Source organism: Acanthochromis polyacanthus, chromosome 7, assembly GCF_021347895.1.
Source record: "Acanthochromis polyacanthus isolate Apoly-LR-REF ecotype Palm Island chromosome 7, KAUST_Apoly_ChrSc, whole genome shotgun sequence".
In the NCBI taxonomy this organism is placed as follows: Eukaryota; Metazoa; Chordata; class Actinopteri; family Pomacentridae; genus Acanthochromis; species Acanthochromis polyacanthus.
The window spans coordinates 35,730,626-35,747,779 of NC_067119.1; the positions used below are offsets into that span (position 1 = coordinate 35,730,626).

The following is a 17,154-nucleotide window of genomic DNA, read 5'->3' on the forward strand; positions in this document are numbered from 1 at the left end:
GACAAATACAGAAATCGTTTAATTGCAGTGATTGCCTCAAAAGGTTGTGCAACAAAATATTAAGTTATGGGTACCATCATTTTTGTCCAGCCCTATTTCATTAGTTTGTTTTTTTAAATAATTATGTTAATCAACAATTCAAAAGTGATGGCTGATTTTGATTATTTAATTTTCAATAAATTTTTATTTATTGTTACTTTTGTGAGTTTCAAGTGATTTCAGTGAGAATTGTGGGTTTTTCCTTCTTTAACTGAGGGGTACCAACAATTTTGTCCACGTGTGTATATAGCTATGCAGATTATTTAGATTTTTTAATTTGCCACTCTTTTGGGACATTTACAAATTAAATATAATTATATGTTTATTTGTAAAAACAAACAAAAAACAGTTGTTTGTTAAAATGATCACACTACATACAGGCAATTAAGACTTGGTTTTATTTGGTGTTTTCAAGTGGAAACATGGAAAAATGATACTCCATCACTTCAATGCCAATCCATATGAAAGACATCACTTTGCACTTGAATTAGAACAGTAAGCACTTTGCGACTGATCTTCTTCTTTTCCTTTCGGCTTTTCCCTTCAGGGGTTGCCACAGCGAATCAATTGCCTCCATCTAACCCTGTCTTCTGCATCCTCTTCTCTCACACAAACTACTGATGTTTGGAGGTAAAATTTATTCACACTTATGGTGGGGCCCACACCAGACAAGACCCAGGCAGAGCACATTCTACCACGCAAGGCTGGGATTCCATGTCTAGAGGTCAGTAAATGAGGTGTTAAAATTTGAGTTGTCTGCACAGGTTATCCACAGTGAGATCATCACTGATGTGCATGTATCAGTTGTTTCGGGAACCTGATCTCTTACCCTTCAGGATATGACTCTAACTCTATTTCCAGTATGCCAATTCATCATAATAAAATCTTTATATGTTAATAATTTGTCAGAATGTCACAAAAATGGATCTGTTTTGCGCCACTCTGTGGACGTCTGATAGTACAGATGGATCAAATCAACTTACTGAGGATTTTACTTTAGCTGGTCTCCAATGCATTTATTGCATAAATGCATTTAATAAGTCTTGCATACATTTATTTAATTTGGACATGACTGCAGTAAAAAAAAACACAGGATGGAGGTGTGGGTTAGAGCTATTCTGACATAATAAACACTACTGAATTTGTTCTTCACAAAAAGAGCCTCCTTCTGTGAACTATGCCTCACAAGAAGAGTTTTAGATTTGCATAAACATAGGGATACATAAAAATCTCAAAGTTCAGAATATTTAGATGTTGGTTAGTCATCAGATAGACAGGTTGTCAAAAAACTAAAACAAAAATCACATGACTGAATTTTGTCAAAGAGCACTTTGACATTCATTTTAAAGTTGAGGCGTATTTGAATGTATGTTAGATGAATTTAGATTCTGTTTTAGATTTGCATAAATATAGGGATACATAACAATCTCAAAGTTCAGAGTATTTCGATGTTGCTTAGTCATCAGATAGACAGGTTGTCAAAAAAAACTAAAACAAAAATCACATGACTGAATTTTGTCAAAGAGCACTTTGACATTCATTTTAAAGTTGAGGTGTATTTGAATGTATGTTAGATGAATTTAGATTCTGTGTAATACAAGTTTGTATTCACTGAAAATCTGGGCCACAAAGTAAAACCTCAGTGCAACAAAAATAACGAAACGTGTGTTTTGAATAAAGCTAGCTGCGCAAACAAGGTTATTGTGAACACCACAGCTTTCTCAGTTTTTGTCTAATAAAAGTCTGGGACCGAAGCGTATTCCAGTTGACATACACTGTTGGTCAAAATGTTGGTAACAGCATGTAAATTGGAGGATTTGTTGTAAAGTACTATTTTAGTCAACGTAACACAGAAGGTAAGTTGAGGAATTATTTGACTGGTATTTCTGTTTCCAATTGAATGTTTTTGGGGCTCTAGAGGTAGATAAACATGCTGCTGCCTCTCTGAGGCAGGATGCAAATCTTCAAGTAGTCATGAAACAGTCAACAGGAGATTGGTTGAAAGGGTCTGAATGCCAGAAGGCTGATCAGGAAGCCACTTCTGACAGCTTGACACAAGCAGGACCTCCTCCAGTGGGTCAGGCAGTACCAAGCCCTGACTGTGGATCACTAGCAACACGTCCTGTTGGAGATGAGTCACATTTTCTGTTATATAGAACTAATGGCCAAGCCAGGATGCATCAAATGCAAGATGAAAGATTTAATGAGGATTGTGTGCAATCAATTCTTTCCAATGTAGACAGATCTATGTATGGAGCCTTTCACTCCTATGGCAAATGAGACCTGACCATTTTTGCTGCCAGTGTCATTGCGTATCGTAATACACTGAGACATCACCTGTTGTCATGGGCCTGGCAGACATTCACAGAGGACTTGAGGTACCACGATTATAATGCCCTAGAACACAGAAAACAAACTGTGCAGGATTTTCCTGACCAGTAGGGAATCTGTGTTTTGCACCAACTGGCATGCTGCCTGGCACGGATCCCATTGAGCATTTGTGGGATGCTGTTGGGCGTGCAGTTGCTGCCAGAAACCCACAGTCAGCTAATCTTAGTGAATGTGGTCAGTTTTTACAGGAAGAATGGGCCAGACTCCATAGCGCAATCTGCCTTGCAGATTGGCTGTCACCTTGCAAGCAAGAGGAGGCCATGCACGTTATTGTTTAGGTGTCTTACGTGCACCTAAACAATTATTTGTTTAGGTGCTTTTGCATTTGCATACATTGATTATTAAATTGTTTTAATTTAGTATTATTAGAAGACTGCCTTAGCTCTTCTGATGCTATCTATAAAGCCTTATTTATTTGTTTTCTAGGTATACTTTGGAATTATTTCAAATTTCTAATGAAATAGTAAAATAATTTTTGCAACCAATTTGCAACAAGAGCTAAAGCCTCCCACAAAATATCTTGTAACAAATATTTTGTGGGAACTCAGAGTTGCAAAATATGACACTTTGATAAAGAACACAAGAAGAGGCATCAAGAATATGGGGACATTCTTTGGCGGCTTTGACTTAGGTGGTAGAGCGGGTCGTCCAATGATCGAAGAGTCAGCGGTTCAATTCCCGCTCTGATCTAGTCATGTGCTGTTGTGTCCTTGGGCAAGACACTTTACCCGCCTTGCCTCCAGTGCTGCTCTCACACTGGTGTATGAATGCGTGTGAAGTTTCACGAATCCCCGTGAGATCGGGCTGGAATGTTGGTGGTGGTCGGAGGGGCCGTAGGCGCTGATTGGCAGCCACGCTTCCGTCAGTCTGCCCCAGTGCAGCTGTGGCTACAAATGTAGCTTACCACCACCAGAGTGAGAATGTGTGAGTGAATGAATAATGGATCCATTGTGAAGTGCTTTGAGTGCCCAGAAAAGCGCTATATAAATCTAATCCATTATAAGATCAGGACAAATTAATTTCCCTCAGATAGGGTCCTACATGTTTACCATGAACCTGGTCAGAACTACCACAGTGAAGCATAAAGGTGGCACTGCAATAATACGGGGCTGCATTAGTGCAAAAGGTGTTGGACAGGTCATATTTATAGATGCGCCATGAATGCCTGGTGTCAGACCAAAATACTGGCTGACATGCTGGCTCCTAGTCTGCAATAGTTTGGCAGAGGAAAAATATTGCAGCATGAAATTATCTGAAGCACACGGCTAAAACCATTCAAGACTTTCTACACAATGAAACAAAAGTACAACTATGACCTGATCAAATGTGTCTTGAATCTAGCTTAACGTTTATGGGGCATTTTTAAAAAGAAAGGCAGAGCAACACAACCCCTTCAGCAAAAAAATCTCTGCAGAAATTTGCGGACACTGATATCCTCCATGGTGAGGAGGATTGAGTCTGTCATTGAAAATAAAGATGGGCACATGAAGTATTGTTAAAGTAAAAGATTTGAATCTCAGTAATGAAAGGTGTACTGCAATTTGTTGCATTGAGTTCTACTGTGAGGCCTATATTTTTAATAAAGTAAATCAAAATTGTTGGTGTATATGTTATGTAAGTGCTAATACTCTACTGATCAACTTTGAAGTAACAGAATTACTGTGGTGTTCTGTTCAGTACTTAATGTCAGCCACACAAATATTCATAAAAGAATCAGTTTATGAATCACCAAAATGTAACTCAAACAAACAGTATGACTTTTAAAAAAAAAAGAAAAGAAAATATAACTTCTATAGTGGCTCAGTCAGAGTCCAGACCTTAAGCCTATGGAGATACAAGGAAAAGAGCCATTCACATGGTGGAGCTGAGTCAGTTCTGTAAGGAAGAACATAATTCACTCTAAATGTGTAAGTCTGATCTGCAGCTCCAGCAATACTTGTTCAAGATTTTGCTTCCAAAGCAATTTACTTTTTTTTAATACCTACACTGTGAATGTTTAATGAGTGTATTAAATTTTTGAATCAAAGATTTAAAGATTATGATAATTTCTGCATCATTAGCTTGTGCACAGTAAGTTCATCTATGGCAACCGCTCACATACATTTTCTGGTCACTGGATCAGGCTTGGATAAACAAATAATACTTGCAGTAAGATACATTCGTTCGAGGACATGCTTCTTTTTTAACTGCTTGCTGAGTAGGATTGCAAGCATCAAATAACATTTTGAAGAAAGCCCCAACGACTGTTTTAACTGTAATGCTTTTCAATGGATGAAGCCTGATCTTTTGCAGTTTTCTTACTAGTTAATGTCACCAACATGGGCATCACTTATTATTTATAAAGGCTAGCGTTGCCTGTGAACAAGCTATTGTTGTTCTCTTGGAGCATCAGATTTGTGTTTTGATGTAACATTTTGACCTAATGTCTAATCCTTTCACTGGTGTTATTGACTTATTTTGGAGGAATCTGTGGTTATCAGGGCCGTCAGCCTCATCAGCTGGCATGACTGCTGCTGAGGAAACGTGGTCTGAAACTTCATAGACATCTGTTCTGTCCTCCAATGTGACTGTAGCCACAGGTCATAACTGTGGTATTAGAGCACCATTGGTGTTAATTTTTTAGCTGTGTTTGTCTTTACTAGACCTTGTGTTGTGCAAGTGTGTTGGTTAATATGTTGAAATATTGTTTATTATTCAGATTATTTTACAACTGCAAATAGTTTCTTTACTAATCAGATTTGAATATACATTTAAATACACATATTTTAAATATACATTGTCTATCAAATACTGTAAGGGATTTGTTGCTGTTGTTTTATTTGTCCATCTCTACTGCATGTGTGTGTCTTCTCATTTCCTTATGAGCAGTGTATGTGATTTGGCGGTTTGTTGGTTGGTTGCGTTGTGGTGCTACAAACAAAATCTTGTTTAGGGTCACCAAAGTCCTATGACTGGCTCTCTGTTGTATCCAACATTCCAACCCGGTCTCACGGGGATTCGTGAAACTGTCACGTAAGTTTTAGTTTCGGTTTCGTGCGCACCAACACGATTTCGTCATGTTTTTCGTGCCGCTCACCACGAAATGTTTTTCGCTGTGGTAATCACATCTGAAAGTGGTTTATACCGGCGGATTCATGACGATCTAAGCTGTCCATCGGCGTATACTGCTTGTGTGATCGCGTTTGTGGCCGCCGGCCGCCGGACATTCTTGAAATTCCTATGCAAATTGGTAAGTGTACCACCGGCTTATGGTTAGGTTATGGTTAGGGTTATGGTTAGGGTTATGTTTAGGGACGATGTCATGCAAAATATAGCGTTGGATTCGCCACGGTTTTACATTAAAAATATAATATACACATTCTTTTGAAATACGTTCTGAGTGGCACGAAAAGTCCGCCGTTTAAAATACATTGGTGCGCATTTCGTGGTGAGCGGCACGAAAAACATGACGAAATCGTGTTGGTGCGCACGAAACCGAAACTAAAACTTACGTGACAGTTTCACGAATCCTCGTGAGATCGGGCTGCAACATTCAGAACCACTGGCTGTCACTAGAACACTCTCAAACCAAAACAAACAGGGATGTAGGCTGCGCCTTCCTCCTCCTTTAAAAATTTTCTACAACAGCAGAAAAATCCACCCACAATCATTAGCCCACACTGGCATTGTAAAATATACTAAGCAGTTGTAATGAGTTGTCACTTGACCTGTCCCTTCTATGCTGCGCTGCATGTATCTGCTCCCGTCCAGCCCATCTCTGTCTGTTTGACTGTTCGTTGCGCACAGCAGAGTAGAAACAGCAAGTAAAACATAGACACACACATTAGAGAGGAACAAACTGAGCAGAGATGAGGAGATAGCAGGGAAATAAGCACCACAAACTCTTACAAAGAGCTGAAATGAAACAACTGACAAAAAAGGAAAAAAATAAAAAATAACATAACAACAAAATACCTTGTTTTGTCTTTGGTTTTTTGAGGCACTGGCTGAAATGCTATGGACTGCAATCTTACTTTACAATGAGGTGTGGGAGATTGCTCTTGTCTTCTGTCGGCATTCTGTTTGTAAATGCATAGAAGGCCAACAGTTTCTGGGTGGGAGTGTGTTTGTGATTCTGTGTGTGGAAGAGAAGGAGGGTGGGTATACATCCTGAAAACCTCTGTCTATGATTACAACATTACAACACACACTGATGGAGTGTGACTTCCATTACTTTACTGTATCTTAACGCAGCAAATAGATGTTTTCTCAATGCTATATTAACGTTCAAAATCTTGTACATAGAACCAGTTGTCTAGGCAGTGATAAACACCATGGCTGGATAGACATCAGAGAGCGCAACCGGCAAAAACTTCGACAAAATATTTCCAGGCGTGAGTCCTCACTCTGCTGGCCATACATTCGGACTGTTAAATCCTTCGTGGCTGGGAGAAGCAGAAATAAACACTGAGCACCAACATTGGCAAAAAATTAGAAAAATCATTTAAGGCCCAGCCACACCAGAAAATGGTACAGCTAAATTCATGGCTTGTCATAGTAAAAAGGTGTAGGTGGAAGCTTCCTTATGGATGCATGACAGGAGCTGAATGTGATGGGGTGAGTCAGTCTTGCTGTTACCAGCTGAACTGTGGTATTACAACAAAATCTCCATCAGTTCAGAAACTGCTAACATGTTGACTAGCTGGAAACATGCTGGCACTAGTCAGCCAGTAATATCTCTTCAAGATAACCAGATCAGCTTAGAAAGGTACTGAAGCAGTTATACAACTGATTCATACAGTTTATTCAGGAGACACACTGGTAGTGTTGATTTGCAAATATCTAAACTCTGTGCCATATTTGCAGAACAGTTTATTCTGTGACTGAGGAGGTTTAAAATGCTAGTCCATTAATAAGCTCTGATGGCCTCCTTTGCGTAGGACTCTCTGACTCACTAATGCTTAACGGCATCCATCACAGTTCACCTCACCACATCAAAAAGTGACACAGATCACTTTGCTCCTAAAAACTGGTCAACTGAAACAATGGACAAGCAGCAACATTGAAACAACTTGGTTTTCCAAAGAAAATTAACTGTTTTAATGCTGGAATGACTGGGCCTAAATTTAACCAACTCATTTCAACTTCAAGTTTCAAACTGGTGTTAGACTGATTTTGTTTTCCGTGGAATTCCAGAGGCTGATGAGGGGTTGCAGGGTATGTTCTGTATTATTGTGAGTGTGCTTTGTCACTGGAGGTGATGGCACACAGAAAATGTGTGGAAAACAGCATTAAGGTTTTGGGGTTAGTGGTTCCCTGGTTTCCCTTTAAGCTTGACAGCAGCAGAGGTTTTAGTCAGACTGAGTGGCGGCAGAAAGACAACCCAAACCTCATGAAAGTAAGAAAGTAAAAGGCACTTCAAAAAACAGACGGGTGACAAATTAAAGGAAAAGAAAAACCTTGTCCCTTGACCCCAACAGTGAAAGGATGCAGTGGCTCTGTTCTGCTGTGGCAGCACTAGTTCTGTCAGAGAGCAGGGTCACCTTAAATCAATACAAAGCTGTTCCGAGTGATCCTCTGATGGGATTGGTCTCTTTCTAGATGACGATGTCCCCATCTATAGGCCATGAGGGGTCACTGAATGGTTGAATGGATGAAAATGGAAATGATATGAATAACATATTATGGCATTCACAGTCACCAGATCTAAACTCAGTTCAACATTTATGGGAGAGTTTGAACCAGTGGGTTAGTGTCTTCACCATGATCATCAAGACATCAAAAGAGGGAATATCTTTTGAAATAACCATGTTCCATCAGTCCAAGAGAATTCCAGAGACTTGGAAAATCAATGCCAAGGCACACTGAAGCTAGTCTGGTGGCAAATGCTGTCCTAACACCCAAATGAGACACTTTATGTTGTTTTTCTTTTAACTTGTCACCTGTGTGTGTGTGTGTGTGTGCATATATATATATATATATATATATATATATATATATATATATATATATGTATATACACCATGTGATATATATACTGACAGTCAATAGAAACTTTGAGGTAGAAATGTACGCAGAATTCTACTTGTAGGGGGGTTGTAATTATCCATTGTGGATTTACTGATGATCTAGTGCCCTGGTAGTTGAGATAATGATGAGTTGTCATTTTGTCATGATTCATTGCACATGGGTTGGTCACTTTGCAAAAGTGAACCAAATACACACCAAGCAATACTCAGTGAGTATCTGCACAATTTGAGAATGGGTTTTGAAGGCCTATATAAAGGCCCAAAAAAGGCCACCATTGTTAGTCCAGTGAACAGCATCATGCTGCATCTATCACATGAACAACGTCTCTGGGCACTGGGTATGGTGGAGGCCGGTTTGAGCTACAGTGATGTAGCCAGGCGCATGGGCTGTTCCCAACCCACAATCAGAAGCCTGGTCCAAAGCATGCACCGACGGATTGCTGCCTGCATCGAAGCAAATGGAGGCCATACTCGTTATTGACTGTTGTGACTTTGTGTTTGGCAGGTGCCGTTTTCTTTTGTGAAATTCTTTATTTTGAAATCATTCTTGAAACTTTAGATTTTTGTTTCTGTATGCCAATATGCTAAACAAATGATTCATATGAAGAAAATCCAGTTTCGGGCTTCAAGATAAAAATTATGTTGAAAAATATGGTCTCAAAGTTTTTAATGACTGTCAGTGTACAATATATAGATATACATAATACATACAATACATACAATACTTGTTGAATATAGCCGGCAATAATAGAAGCCTAAAAAGGAAAGTGATAGATGAGCTATAACGCGTTGTGGTTTGGGGGGTTTGTTGAGGTTTTTGTGAGGGCAAAACCCATGGTAACAGGTTTCAGTTTCTGTGCACAAACTGAAAGAGTTGCATAGGTAAGAAAACAACTTGTTCCTGATCACTCAGTTTTGACCATTAATGTGATATGTTAGAAAGAAACAATTAAATATAGCATAGTAGTAAAGAGTAGACAGCACGTTTTTATCCAAATGGATTATACAGACTGTCCAGGAAAGTTCTTTTTTTTTTTTTTTACAAATATCAAAGAGGCAAAAATCATTTTAAAGTCAGCAGGTGATTTGTCCAGTGCAGGGCAAGATGGAATGGTAAATATGGAGGTACACTGCAACTGCACTGCATGTGTACCATGAATGCTGAGGGCTGGCGCAGCTGCTGTGTCATGACCCTACAATTCAGTGTCCTGGTACTGGTGGGAATTGGAGGTGTGGTATCCTGGCACCGACTCCTCCTCTGCTTCCTCTTTGCTGAGGTAGAGGGGATGTCCCTCCTTAGAGGGTAGAGGAGTCTGAGGTTCAGGACAGGAGCTGGAGCTGGAAGAACACAAAAAATACAAGCTACACTGAGTCCTGACAAGTTTCAGTTTAGACTACTCTTCACTTGTTGTGGCACCAAAATATACAGTCAGTATTAAAAGTATTCATCCCCCTTGGAAGTTTTCACCATTTATTACTCCACCAAGCTGAACTATGAATGCGGTGCAGTAATGTGTTGATTTGGATGAAATTTTCAGGGAAGGTGAGAAATGATACAAGGACCACCTCATTAGATTTTGGCAGTGATGGCGGCTTATAGTCTGGATCCACAGATCTGGTCAAGATTTCTCTATCACTGCCAGATAGTGCCATCGCGTCACCGTAACTATGACAACAGGTGAACACTACGTCAGCTACCTGCTGGCGATCACATGATTGTGATCCTACTACAAATCGACGGCTGTGGACTTATCGGGACTTATTCGTCAGAAATCATACAAGAAACAATTCATCAAATTGTGGGGGTGTTTCTGAGTCCCATCAATTCTGCTACATGTTTAGGTCACGCAATTCGGTATCTGTACATATCATTCACATGCATAACACACGCCTGTGCTCAACGTAAGGTAATTTTCTGAAAGATTTCATCCGTCAGAAATGATAGGACTGAGCAGCCTTGGTGGAGTACTGCGCTCTTTGAGTGCTTTTCTTGTTAATTTTGCAACATCAAATCATGCCAGCATCATTTGAGTTTTTTGACTTTTCAGATTAAGACAAAAACAGATATCTACTAAGTGATGTCAGTTGAGTCAACATATAAAATGCAAAATCAGTCATTACGTTCACCCCTTCCAGGTCGGTATTCAGTAGATGCACCTTTGGTCATTATTATACCACTGAGCCGTTGTGGATAGGTCTTAATCAGCCTTGCACATCTGGACAATGCAATTTTATCCCATTTTACTTTGAAAAACTATTCAAACTCTGTCAGGTTCATGGAAATCATAAAGACCATAAAGGTCTGGGCTTTGACTCGGCTGCTCTAAAACATTAATCTCATTATCTTTAAACTATTTCCATGTAGCTTTGGTGGTAAGCTTGGAGTTAATGACTTGTTGGAAAACAAATCTACTCCCAAGTCGCTGTTCTCTTGCAAACAACATCAGGTTGTCCTTCCAGATTTGCCTATACTTTACTCCTTCATAGGAATCATATGTGTCTTGGTGGCCTTCCTCACATGCCTCTGTCTTGCTTGCTCAGTCAATCTTTGAGGACGGACAGCTCTACGCTGATTTACATGTGCAATATTTGTTCCATTTTTAATGATATTTAACTGTACTGCAAAGGATATGCAGTGACTTGGAAATTTTCTTGTATCCATCATCCCTGGGTCTATGCTTTTCAATAACCTTTCCACAGAGTTGCTTGGAGTTTTCTTTTGTAGTTCTGGCTAGGAGTGCTGTTTCACCAGTGACTGAGCCTATGATAAGAGTGAGTTCAAATCACATCACTCGAGACACATTCACTGCACTGAGTGATCACATAGTCATGGCTCTGACTGCCTTTGTTAAGATTTCGACAAGGGTGAAATGTGACACTGTGTGTGTGTGTTTGAATGATTTCTAGTTTATTAAATATTGTGCTATTGGATTGGAGGCAGTGCCACCTTCAGCCTAGTCTCTCACCATGGGTTAGAAACAAGAGCATTCAGACAATAAGACATGTTTATAAAGCGGTGTCAATTTCTCCAGATTTTATACATTTCTGTATTTGGACGTGAAACTTAAAGTGAGTGCACATGAACTCTAGTAACATCTCAGGAAAACTGTGTACATACAACTACAGTAAATGAAGATCGTCAAAGCTGTGGGAGGAACTAGTGTGATAAATGTGATGAATGTTAACAATCTGGATTATGACCAACTTAATCTTTATCTGACTACATGAGTTTCTGACCAGTTTTAACAGTGAATGTAGTGCTTTGAAGTTATATTGCTGCATTCTGTGATATTATTAAGGAAGACAACTCTATTTCTGCCTGTCTCTTCTTTGCTTTCTTTGTAATCGTTCCTTCAGTCCATCTCACACTTGCCAAGTGTATTTCTGGAAACCCAAAAAGTGCAGTTTTACATTTTAATATTTTGTGCATAAGTGGTCCTTAATGGTTTGGCTAAATGCTGTTTTTTGTAAAGAAGCAGAGCAGTTGTTCTGACTATCACTCTCTGCAACAATATTGCAGTGCTTGATAAAACAGTCAGGAGTATCCAAAGTGATACGTTACCTGTTGGCTGAAGACAGTAGGCTGCATACCTCTAACTCAGCTAGCCAACCAACATGGATGAGGAAAAACACCGGTTGTGCAGCATGTGCATAGATGGAAGTTGCTTAATATTGGAAAAAGGGAGTTTACCAATTGGCATTTTATTAAAACTAAGTGGATGCAATGTATACAGATTCATCAACTGCACCTCTGCTTTATTTTTGACAAAGTAGCTGCACAGCCAGAGTGATATACACTGCTCGACCCCAAAAAAGTCACCACCTGGATTAACTAAGCAAATAGGTAAGAGCCTTCTATCAGATAATTACAGCAGCGATGAATACATTTCAGCTGGCAACAACTTATTTAACCCTAGCTAATGCAGTGAGGAGCTTCTCATTTCCTAAACAACCATGTCAGAAGACATATCCTGTAGTCATGGAAAGGATGTTAATTTGGCTAAGAAGGGTCAAATTATTGGCCTGCATCAAACAAAGAAAACAACTAAGGAGATTTCTGAAACTACTAAAATCAGGTTAAGAACCGTCCCACGCATTACTAAAATCAGAAGGATAGCGGTGAACCACCATCTTCGAGGAACCAATGTGATCGGTCATGTGGTCTGATGAGTCCAGATTCACCCTGTTCCAAAGTGATGGAGGCATCAGGGTAAGAAGAGAGGCAGATGAAGTGATGGATTCATTGTGGCTATTGCCTACCAGCCTGTGGGGGTTAGGATTATGATCTGGGGTTGGTCAGGTTCACCAACATTATGTTCCCAAAGAATGAGGTCAGATGATTACCTGAAGATACTGAATGACCACGTCTTTCTATCAACGGAGCTTTTCTTCCCTGATGGCACAATCATATTCCAAGATAACAATGCCAGGATTCATTGGGTTCACATTGAGAATGAGTGGTTCAGGGAGCATGAGACATCATTTTCACACATAGATTAGCCTCCACAGAGTCCAAACCTCAGCCCCATTGAGAATTTCGGGATGTGCTGGAGAAGACTTTGTGCAGCAGTCTGACTCTCCCATCAATATAAGATCTTGGTGAAAAATGACTGCATCTCTGGACAGAAATAAAAGCTGTGACATTGCAGAAGCTAACTGAAACAATGCCAAAGTGAGTGAGTGTCATACTCAAAGCTAAAGGCAGTCCAAAAAAATAATAGAGTGTGAGACTTTTCTGTCGGCCGGGCAGTGTATAACAGCAATTTGCTGGTACAAACAGTGTGTCTAAGTCAACCAGAACTTTACAAGCTTAGGAGAAAGGCAAGAACTACAGAAACAAAAAGATGGAAAACACACTCCCAGTGGAGCTTGGAAAAAGTTGTAAGGCAGTAGTGAGCCTACCTGACCTTTGGACGACTGTGATCCGGCTTTGTTGTCTTCAGAGGAACAGCGTAAATGTCTGGGTGCTTCTGAGCAATTTCCAACTGGGAAAACACATTTGCCTTTTGAAGTCTTACAACTGGTATTGATCAGATCAGTCCATTTAAAATTAAACAAATCTGAAAGTTCCCATCCGACCCCTGAAAAGTCCACTGATTTGTTATGTATTATAATGTTAGCATATTTATTGAATTCATGTAAGCTGTTACCTTCATAATATGAATATTTTCAGAGTTACGGGGCCTTAAAGTACATAGAGCTGGGTTGAAATTTTGTGCTTTTAATTTGCAGTACTTTTTCCAGTGTTTTTTATTTCCTCATAACTTTAAAGATACAGGAGATAGACATGTAAAATTTCCAGGACTGAGAAACACATTTCAGCTCTGTTAAAAATGGCATGAAATGGATTATATATCTACTCCAGGTGCCATAATCTACAACTATCCATCCATCATCTATATAACACGTTATCCTCTGTCGGGTCACCGGGGGCGCTGGAGTCTATCCCAACCAATTTTGACTCAGGGTGAAGGCAAGGTTCACTATGCACCGGTCACCAGTCTATCACAGAGCTACAGATACAACCCAGCACGGACTCACTTAGACCTACGGACAATTTATAATCACCAGTCAACCTCAGCATATTTTTGGACTGTGGGAAGAACCAAGAGAACCTGGAGAAAACCCAGGCTGCTCAGGGAGAACATGCAAACTACCCACAGAAAGATCCTAGGCTCGGAATCAAACCAAGTCCTTCGAGCTGTGAGGTGACAGTGTTGGCCACTCTAACTCCATGCTGCTCCAAATCGAAAAACCGAAATCTGCAAATTTGAAAGGTCATATTTTGATCTACTTTCTGACGCCAGATTTATCATCTACCCATGATTCTGTCTATGGCAAATAATTACTTTGTCAAGGAATAGGCGGAGTTTTGTGACAATTAGCATGCGCTTGTCTGTTTGTGCACAACATCTCTGAAAAACGGACAAACAGATTTGGATGACATTTTCAGGGAAGGTCAGAAATGACACAACAACCAAGTGATCAGATTTTGGAAGTGATGTGGCTTATAGTCTGGATACACGGATTTGCTAAAGATTTCTGTATCATTGCAAGATAGTCGCACATCATCACTGTAACCATGACAACAAGTGAACACTACATCAGCTGCCTGCTGACGATCACATGATTGTGATCCTTCTACAAATCTACCGCTGTAGACTTATCAGGACACATCTGTCGGAAATCATACAACGACTGAGCAGCCTTGGTGGAATACTGCACTCTATGAGTGCTTTTCTTGTTTCCTAATGTAGTCATATTTAGACATTTGACAATATAGTTTATGGCTATGAAACAGAGAGTCAACATTGTTTTTGACCCCCTCCTGTTTCCTTTAAGGGCTGTAAGTCAGAAAACATTCATAGCATTGAAGGTAAAAAGTTTTTGGATTATATGTCAGCTGATTCTGAGGCGTCCGATGTAAAGCACTGATTTTTTTTGATGACTTTGATCTAACATGCAGCTTGTAGTTAAAAAACACACTAATTGCAAGACTCCTTTCCTCACTACCACCAAAAAAAAAGCAGGTCACGATTGAACTTTAAACTAGAAGGAAGTGTTGAATATTTTCTGAGAGGTTCTCAAACCACTGGAGGCATAATCTATGAGGTAGTAATGGTAGTGCTAAGAGAATTCAAATCATGCTGCAGGGTTGTGTTTTGTATTTTTAGAGAGAGTTTCTAAACTACATCTGTTAAAATTTCAAATTCTTAAATTATATATTATATATTTCTTGATTTGGAACAATGTGAAAGGTGGCATTTGTGACTATCTTTGAGGATAATTATTGAAAATAATTCGAAGATAATTAGGCAATGACATGACCAATGGCAACACTGAGCTATGCCCACCCTGGCATTCTGCGCCTCTTGCAGTTCCAGCACCCTTTGGGCTCGGGCAAAGTGATCCATCTTCTCAAACGCTTTGATCTTCCCCCGGAGAGACCTCATGGATGGATCCTCCATAGAGCTGTCCTCGGCTGCCTCCTCCTGGTGCTTATCGGTGGTCAAAATTGCACTGGACAGAGTCACAGGTGAGTGAACTACAGTTTCTTTAGTGTTCCTGTAGCTGCTAGGCTTGGATGGAACAGGAAGCTGGGGTGCTCCCAGGGGCTGCAGTTTGCCAAAAGAGTTTAGGTGGTGAGGTGAAGGTCGGGGAGCCAGGCCAGAGGAGGCAGCTGAATGAAAGACAGGTGGTGGAGGGTCATTATTGCTGCTGGTGGGGCTGCTGCTGGATGGAGAGTCATAACTTCGGTTGGTGTGCTGCTGATGGTGGTGATGATGTGTGTTGCTGGAGCCCAGTATGAGAACTGGATCATCCTTCAGTGACAGTTTCACCTGATCAAAGAGGAGAAGCATGAGCGCCAGAACAAATGTTTACAATATGTGAGAGTTACAGTGGTTTAGTCTTTTATAGAAAAAGCCAAATCTGGCTTTTATGGTAAACAAAACCATGCAATGTGAGTCTTTTTGGCTTTGCAGTTCTCCAGCACTGAACTGAAATTCCACAATACAGCCAGAGTGCTCCATACTTGTATAATCAGTGAAACATCTTTAGCGATGTTAACTCAGAGGACTCCCGTTTATCACAGGAGGGGATTCCACTGAGTGTTGAAAACAGCCTTTGAATTTTTGTAGATTTTTGCTAGCTTGAACCAAGAAAATGTTTCAGAAATTGTCCATGCAAGTATATATGAGCATTTTCGCTAATAATAATGGATTAGATTTATATAGTGCTTTTCAGGGCACTCAAAGCGCTTCACAATTCATTCACTCACACATTCTCATTCTGGTGGTGGCAAACTACATTTGTAGCCACAGCTGCCCTGGGGCAGACTGACGGAAGCGTGGCTGCCAATCCACGCCTACGGCCCCTCCGACAACCACCAACATTCACACGCATTCATACACCAGTGTGAGAGCAGCACTGGAGACAAGGCGGGTAAAGTGTCTTGTCCAAGAACACAACAGCACATGACTAGGTCAGAGTGGGAATCAAACCACCGACCCTTAGACAACCTGCTCTACCACCTGAGCCACGGCCGCCCACATTAACTTCTGGTTTGGGTGATCAACCTAGTTTAACGGCATAACCTCCTGTGGTAAGAAAGTAAAGTATATCAAGTTAAGTAGCTAAACAGTTTTTAAGAAACTGACAGCATCTACTTTGGCCTCACAATGCCTTTCCACTGCAGAAAACCATCCATCAATACATTATCTATAGATTACTTAATCATGTTTAGGGTCACAGGGGGCTGGACTCTATCCAGCTGACACATGGACAAGTCGCCAGTCTATCACAGGCATACACACAGACAAGAAAACCAACATGTTGTAATATGGGGTTTCCTGTCGGGATCCCTGTCTCTGCCATGATTTGTTGGCAGTCTCTCGTCCTCCTTTCCCTTCCTCCCTCTCTGTGTATGTTGACTAAGCAGTTACCTATTCTGCAGCAGGTCAAAACCCCTGTGTGCTCACCTGCCTCTGGTTCTCACACAGCAAAACATTTTTCAGCACTTACAAGAATTTCCCTGGATGACTAGTTTTTGTTATTTTCAATGTCTTTTATGTGATGATTCCATTAATTGTTTATAGTACAACTGCATCTCACATAACTAGAATATGTTGGGAAAAGTTCAATATTTTTCATCAGACATTGCTCAGAAATAAAATTTTACATATATTCCAGACTCAGTGCAGATATATTGAACTAT

General features: G+C 40.2%; 1 protein-coding gene across 1 annotated transcript in view; it reads right to left on the reverse strand.

The window, feature by feature from the left end:
- Nucleotides 1-418: 418 nt before the first annotated feature.
- Nucleotides 419-17,154, reverse strand: part of LOC110963350 (tight junction protein ZO-2-like) — a 180,200-nt gene continuing 163,464 nt past the window's right edge. Inside the window, 3 exon segments of the mRNA XM_051950651.1 lie at nt 419-9,776; nt 13,341-13,423; nt 15,293-15,778. Coding sequence (XP_051806611.1) covers nt 9,632-9,776; nt 13,341-13,423; nt 15,293-15,778 — 714 coding nt within the window. The 3' untranslated portion in view covers nt 419-9,631.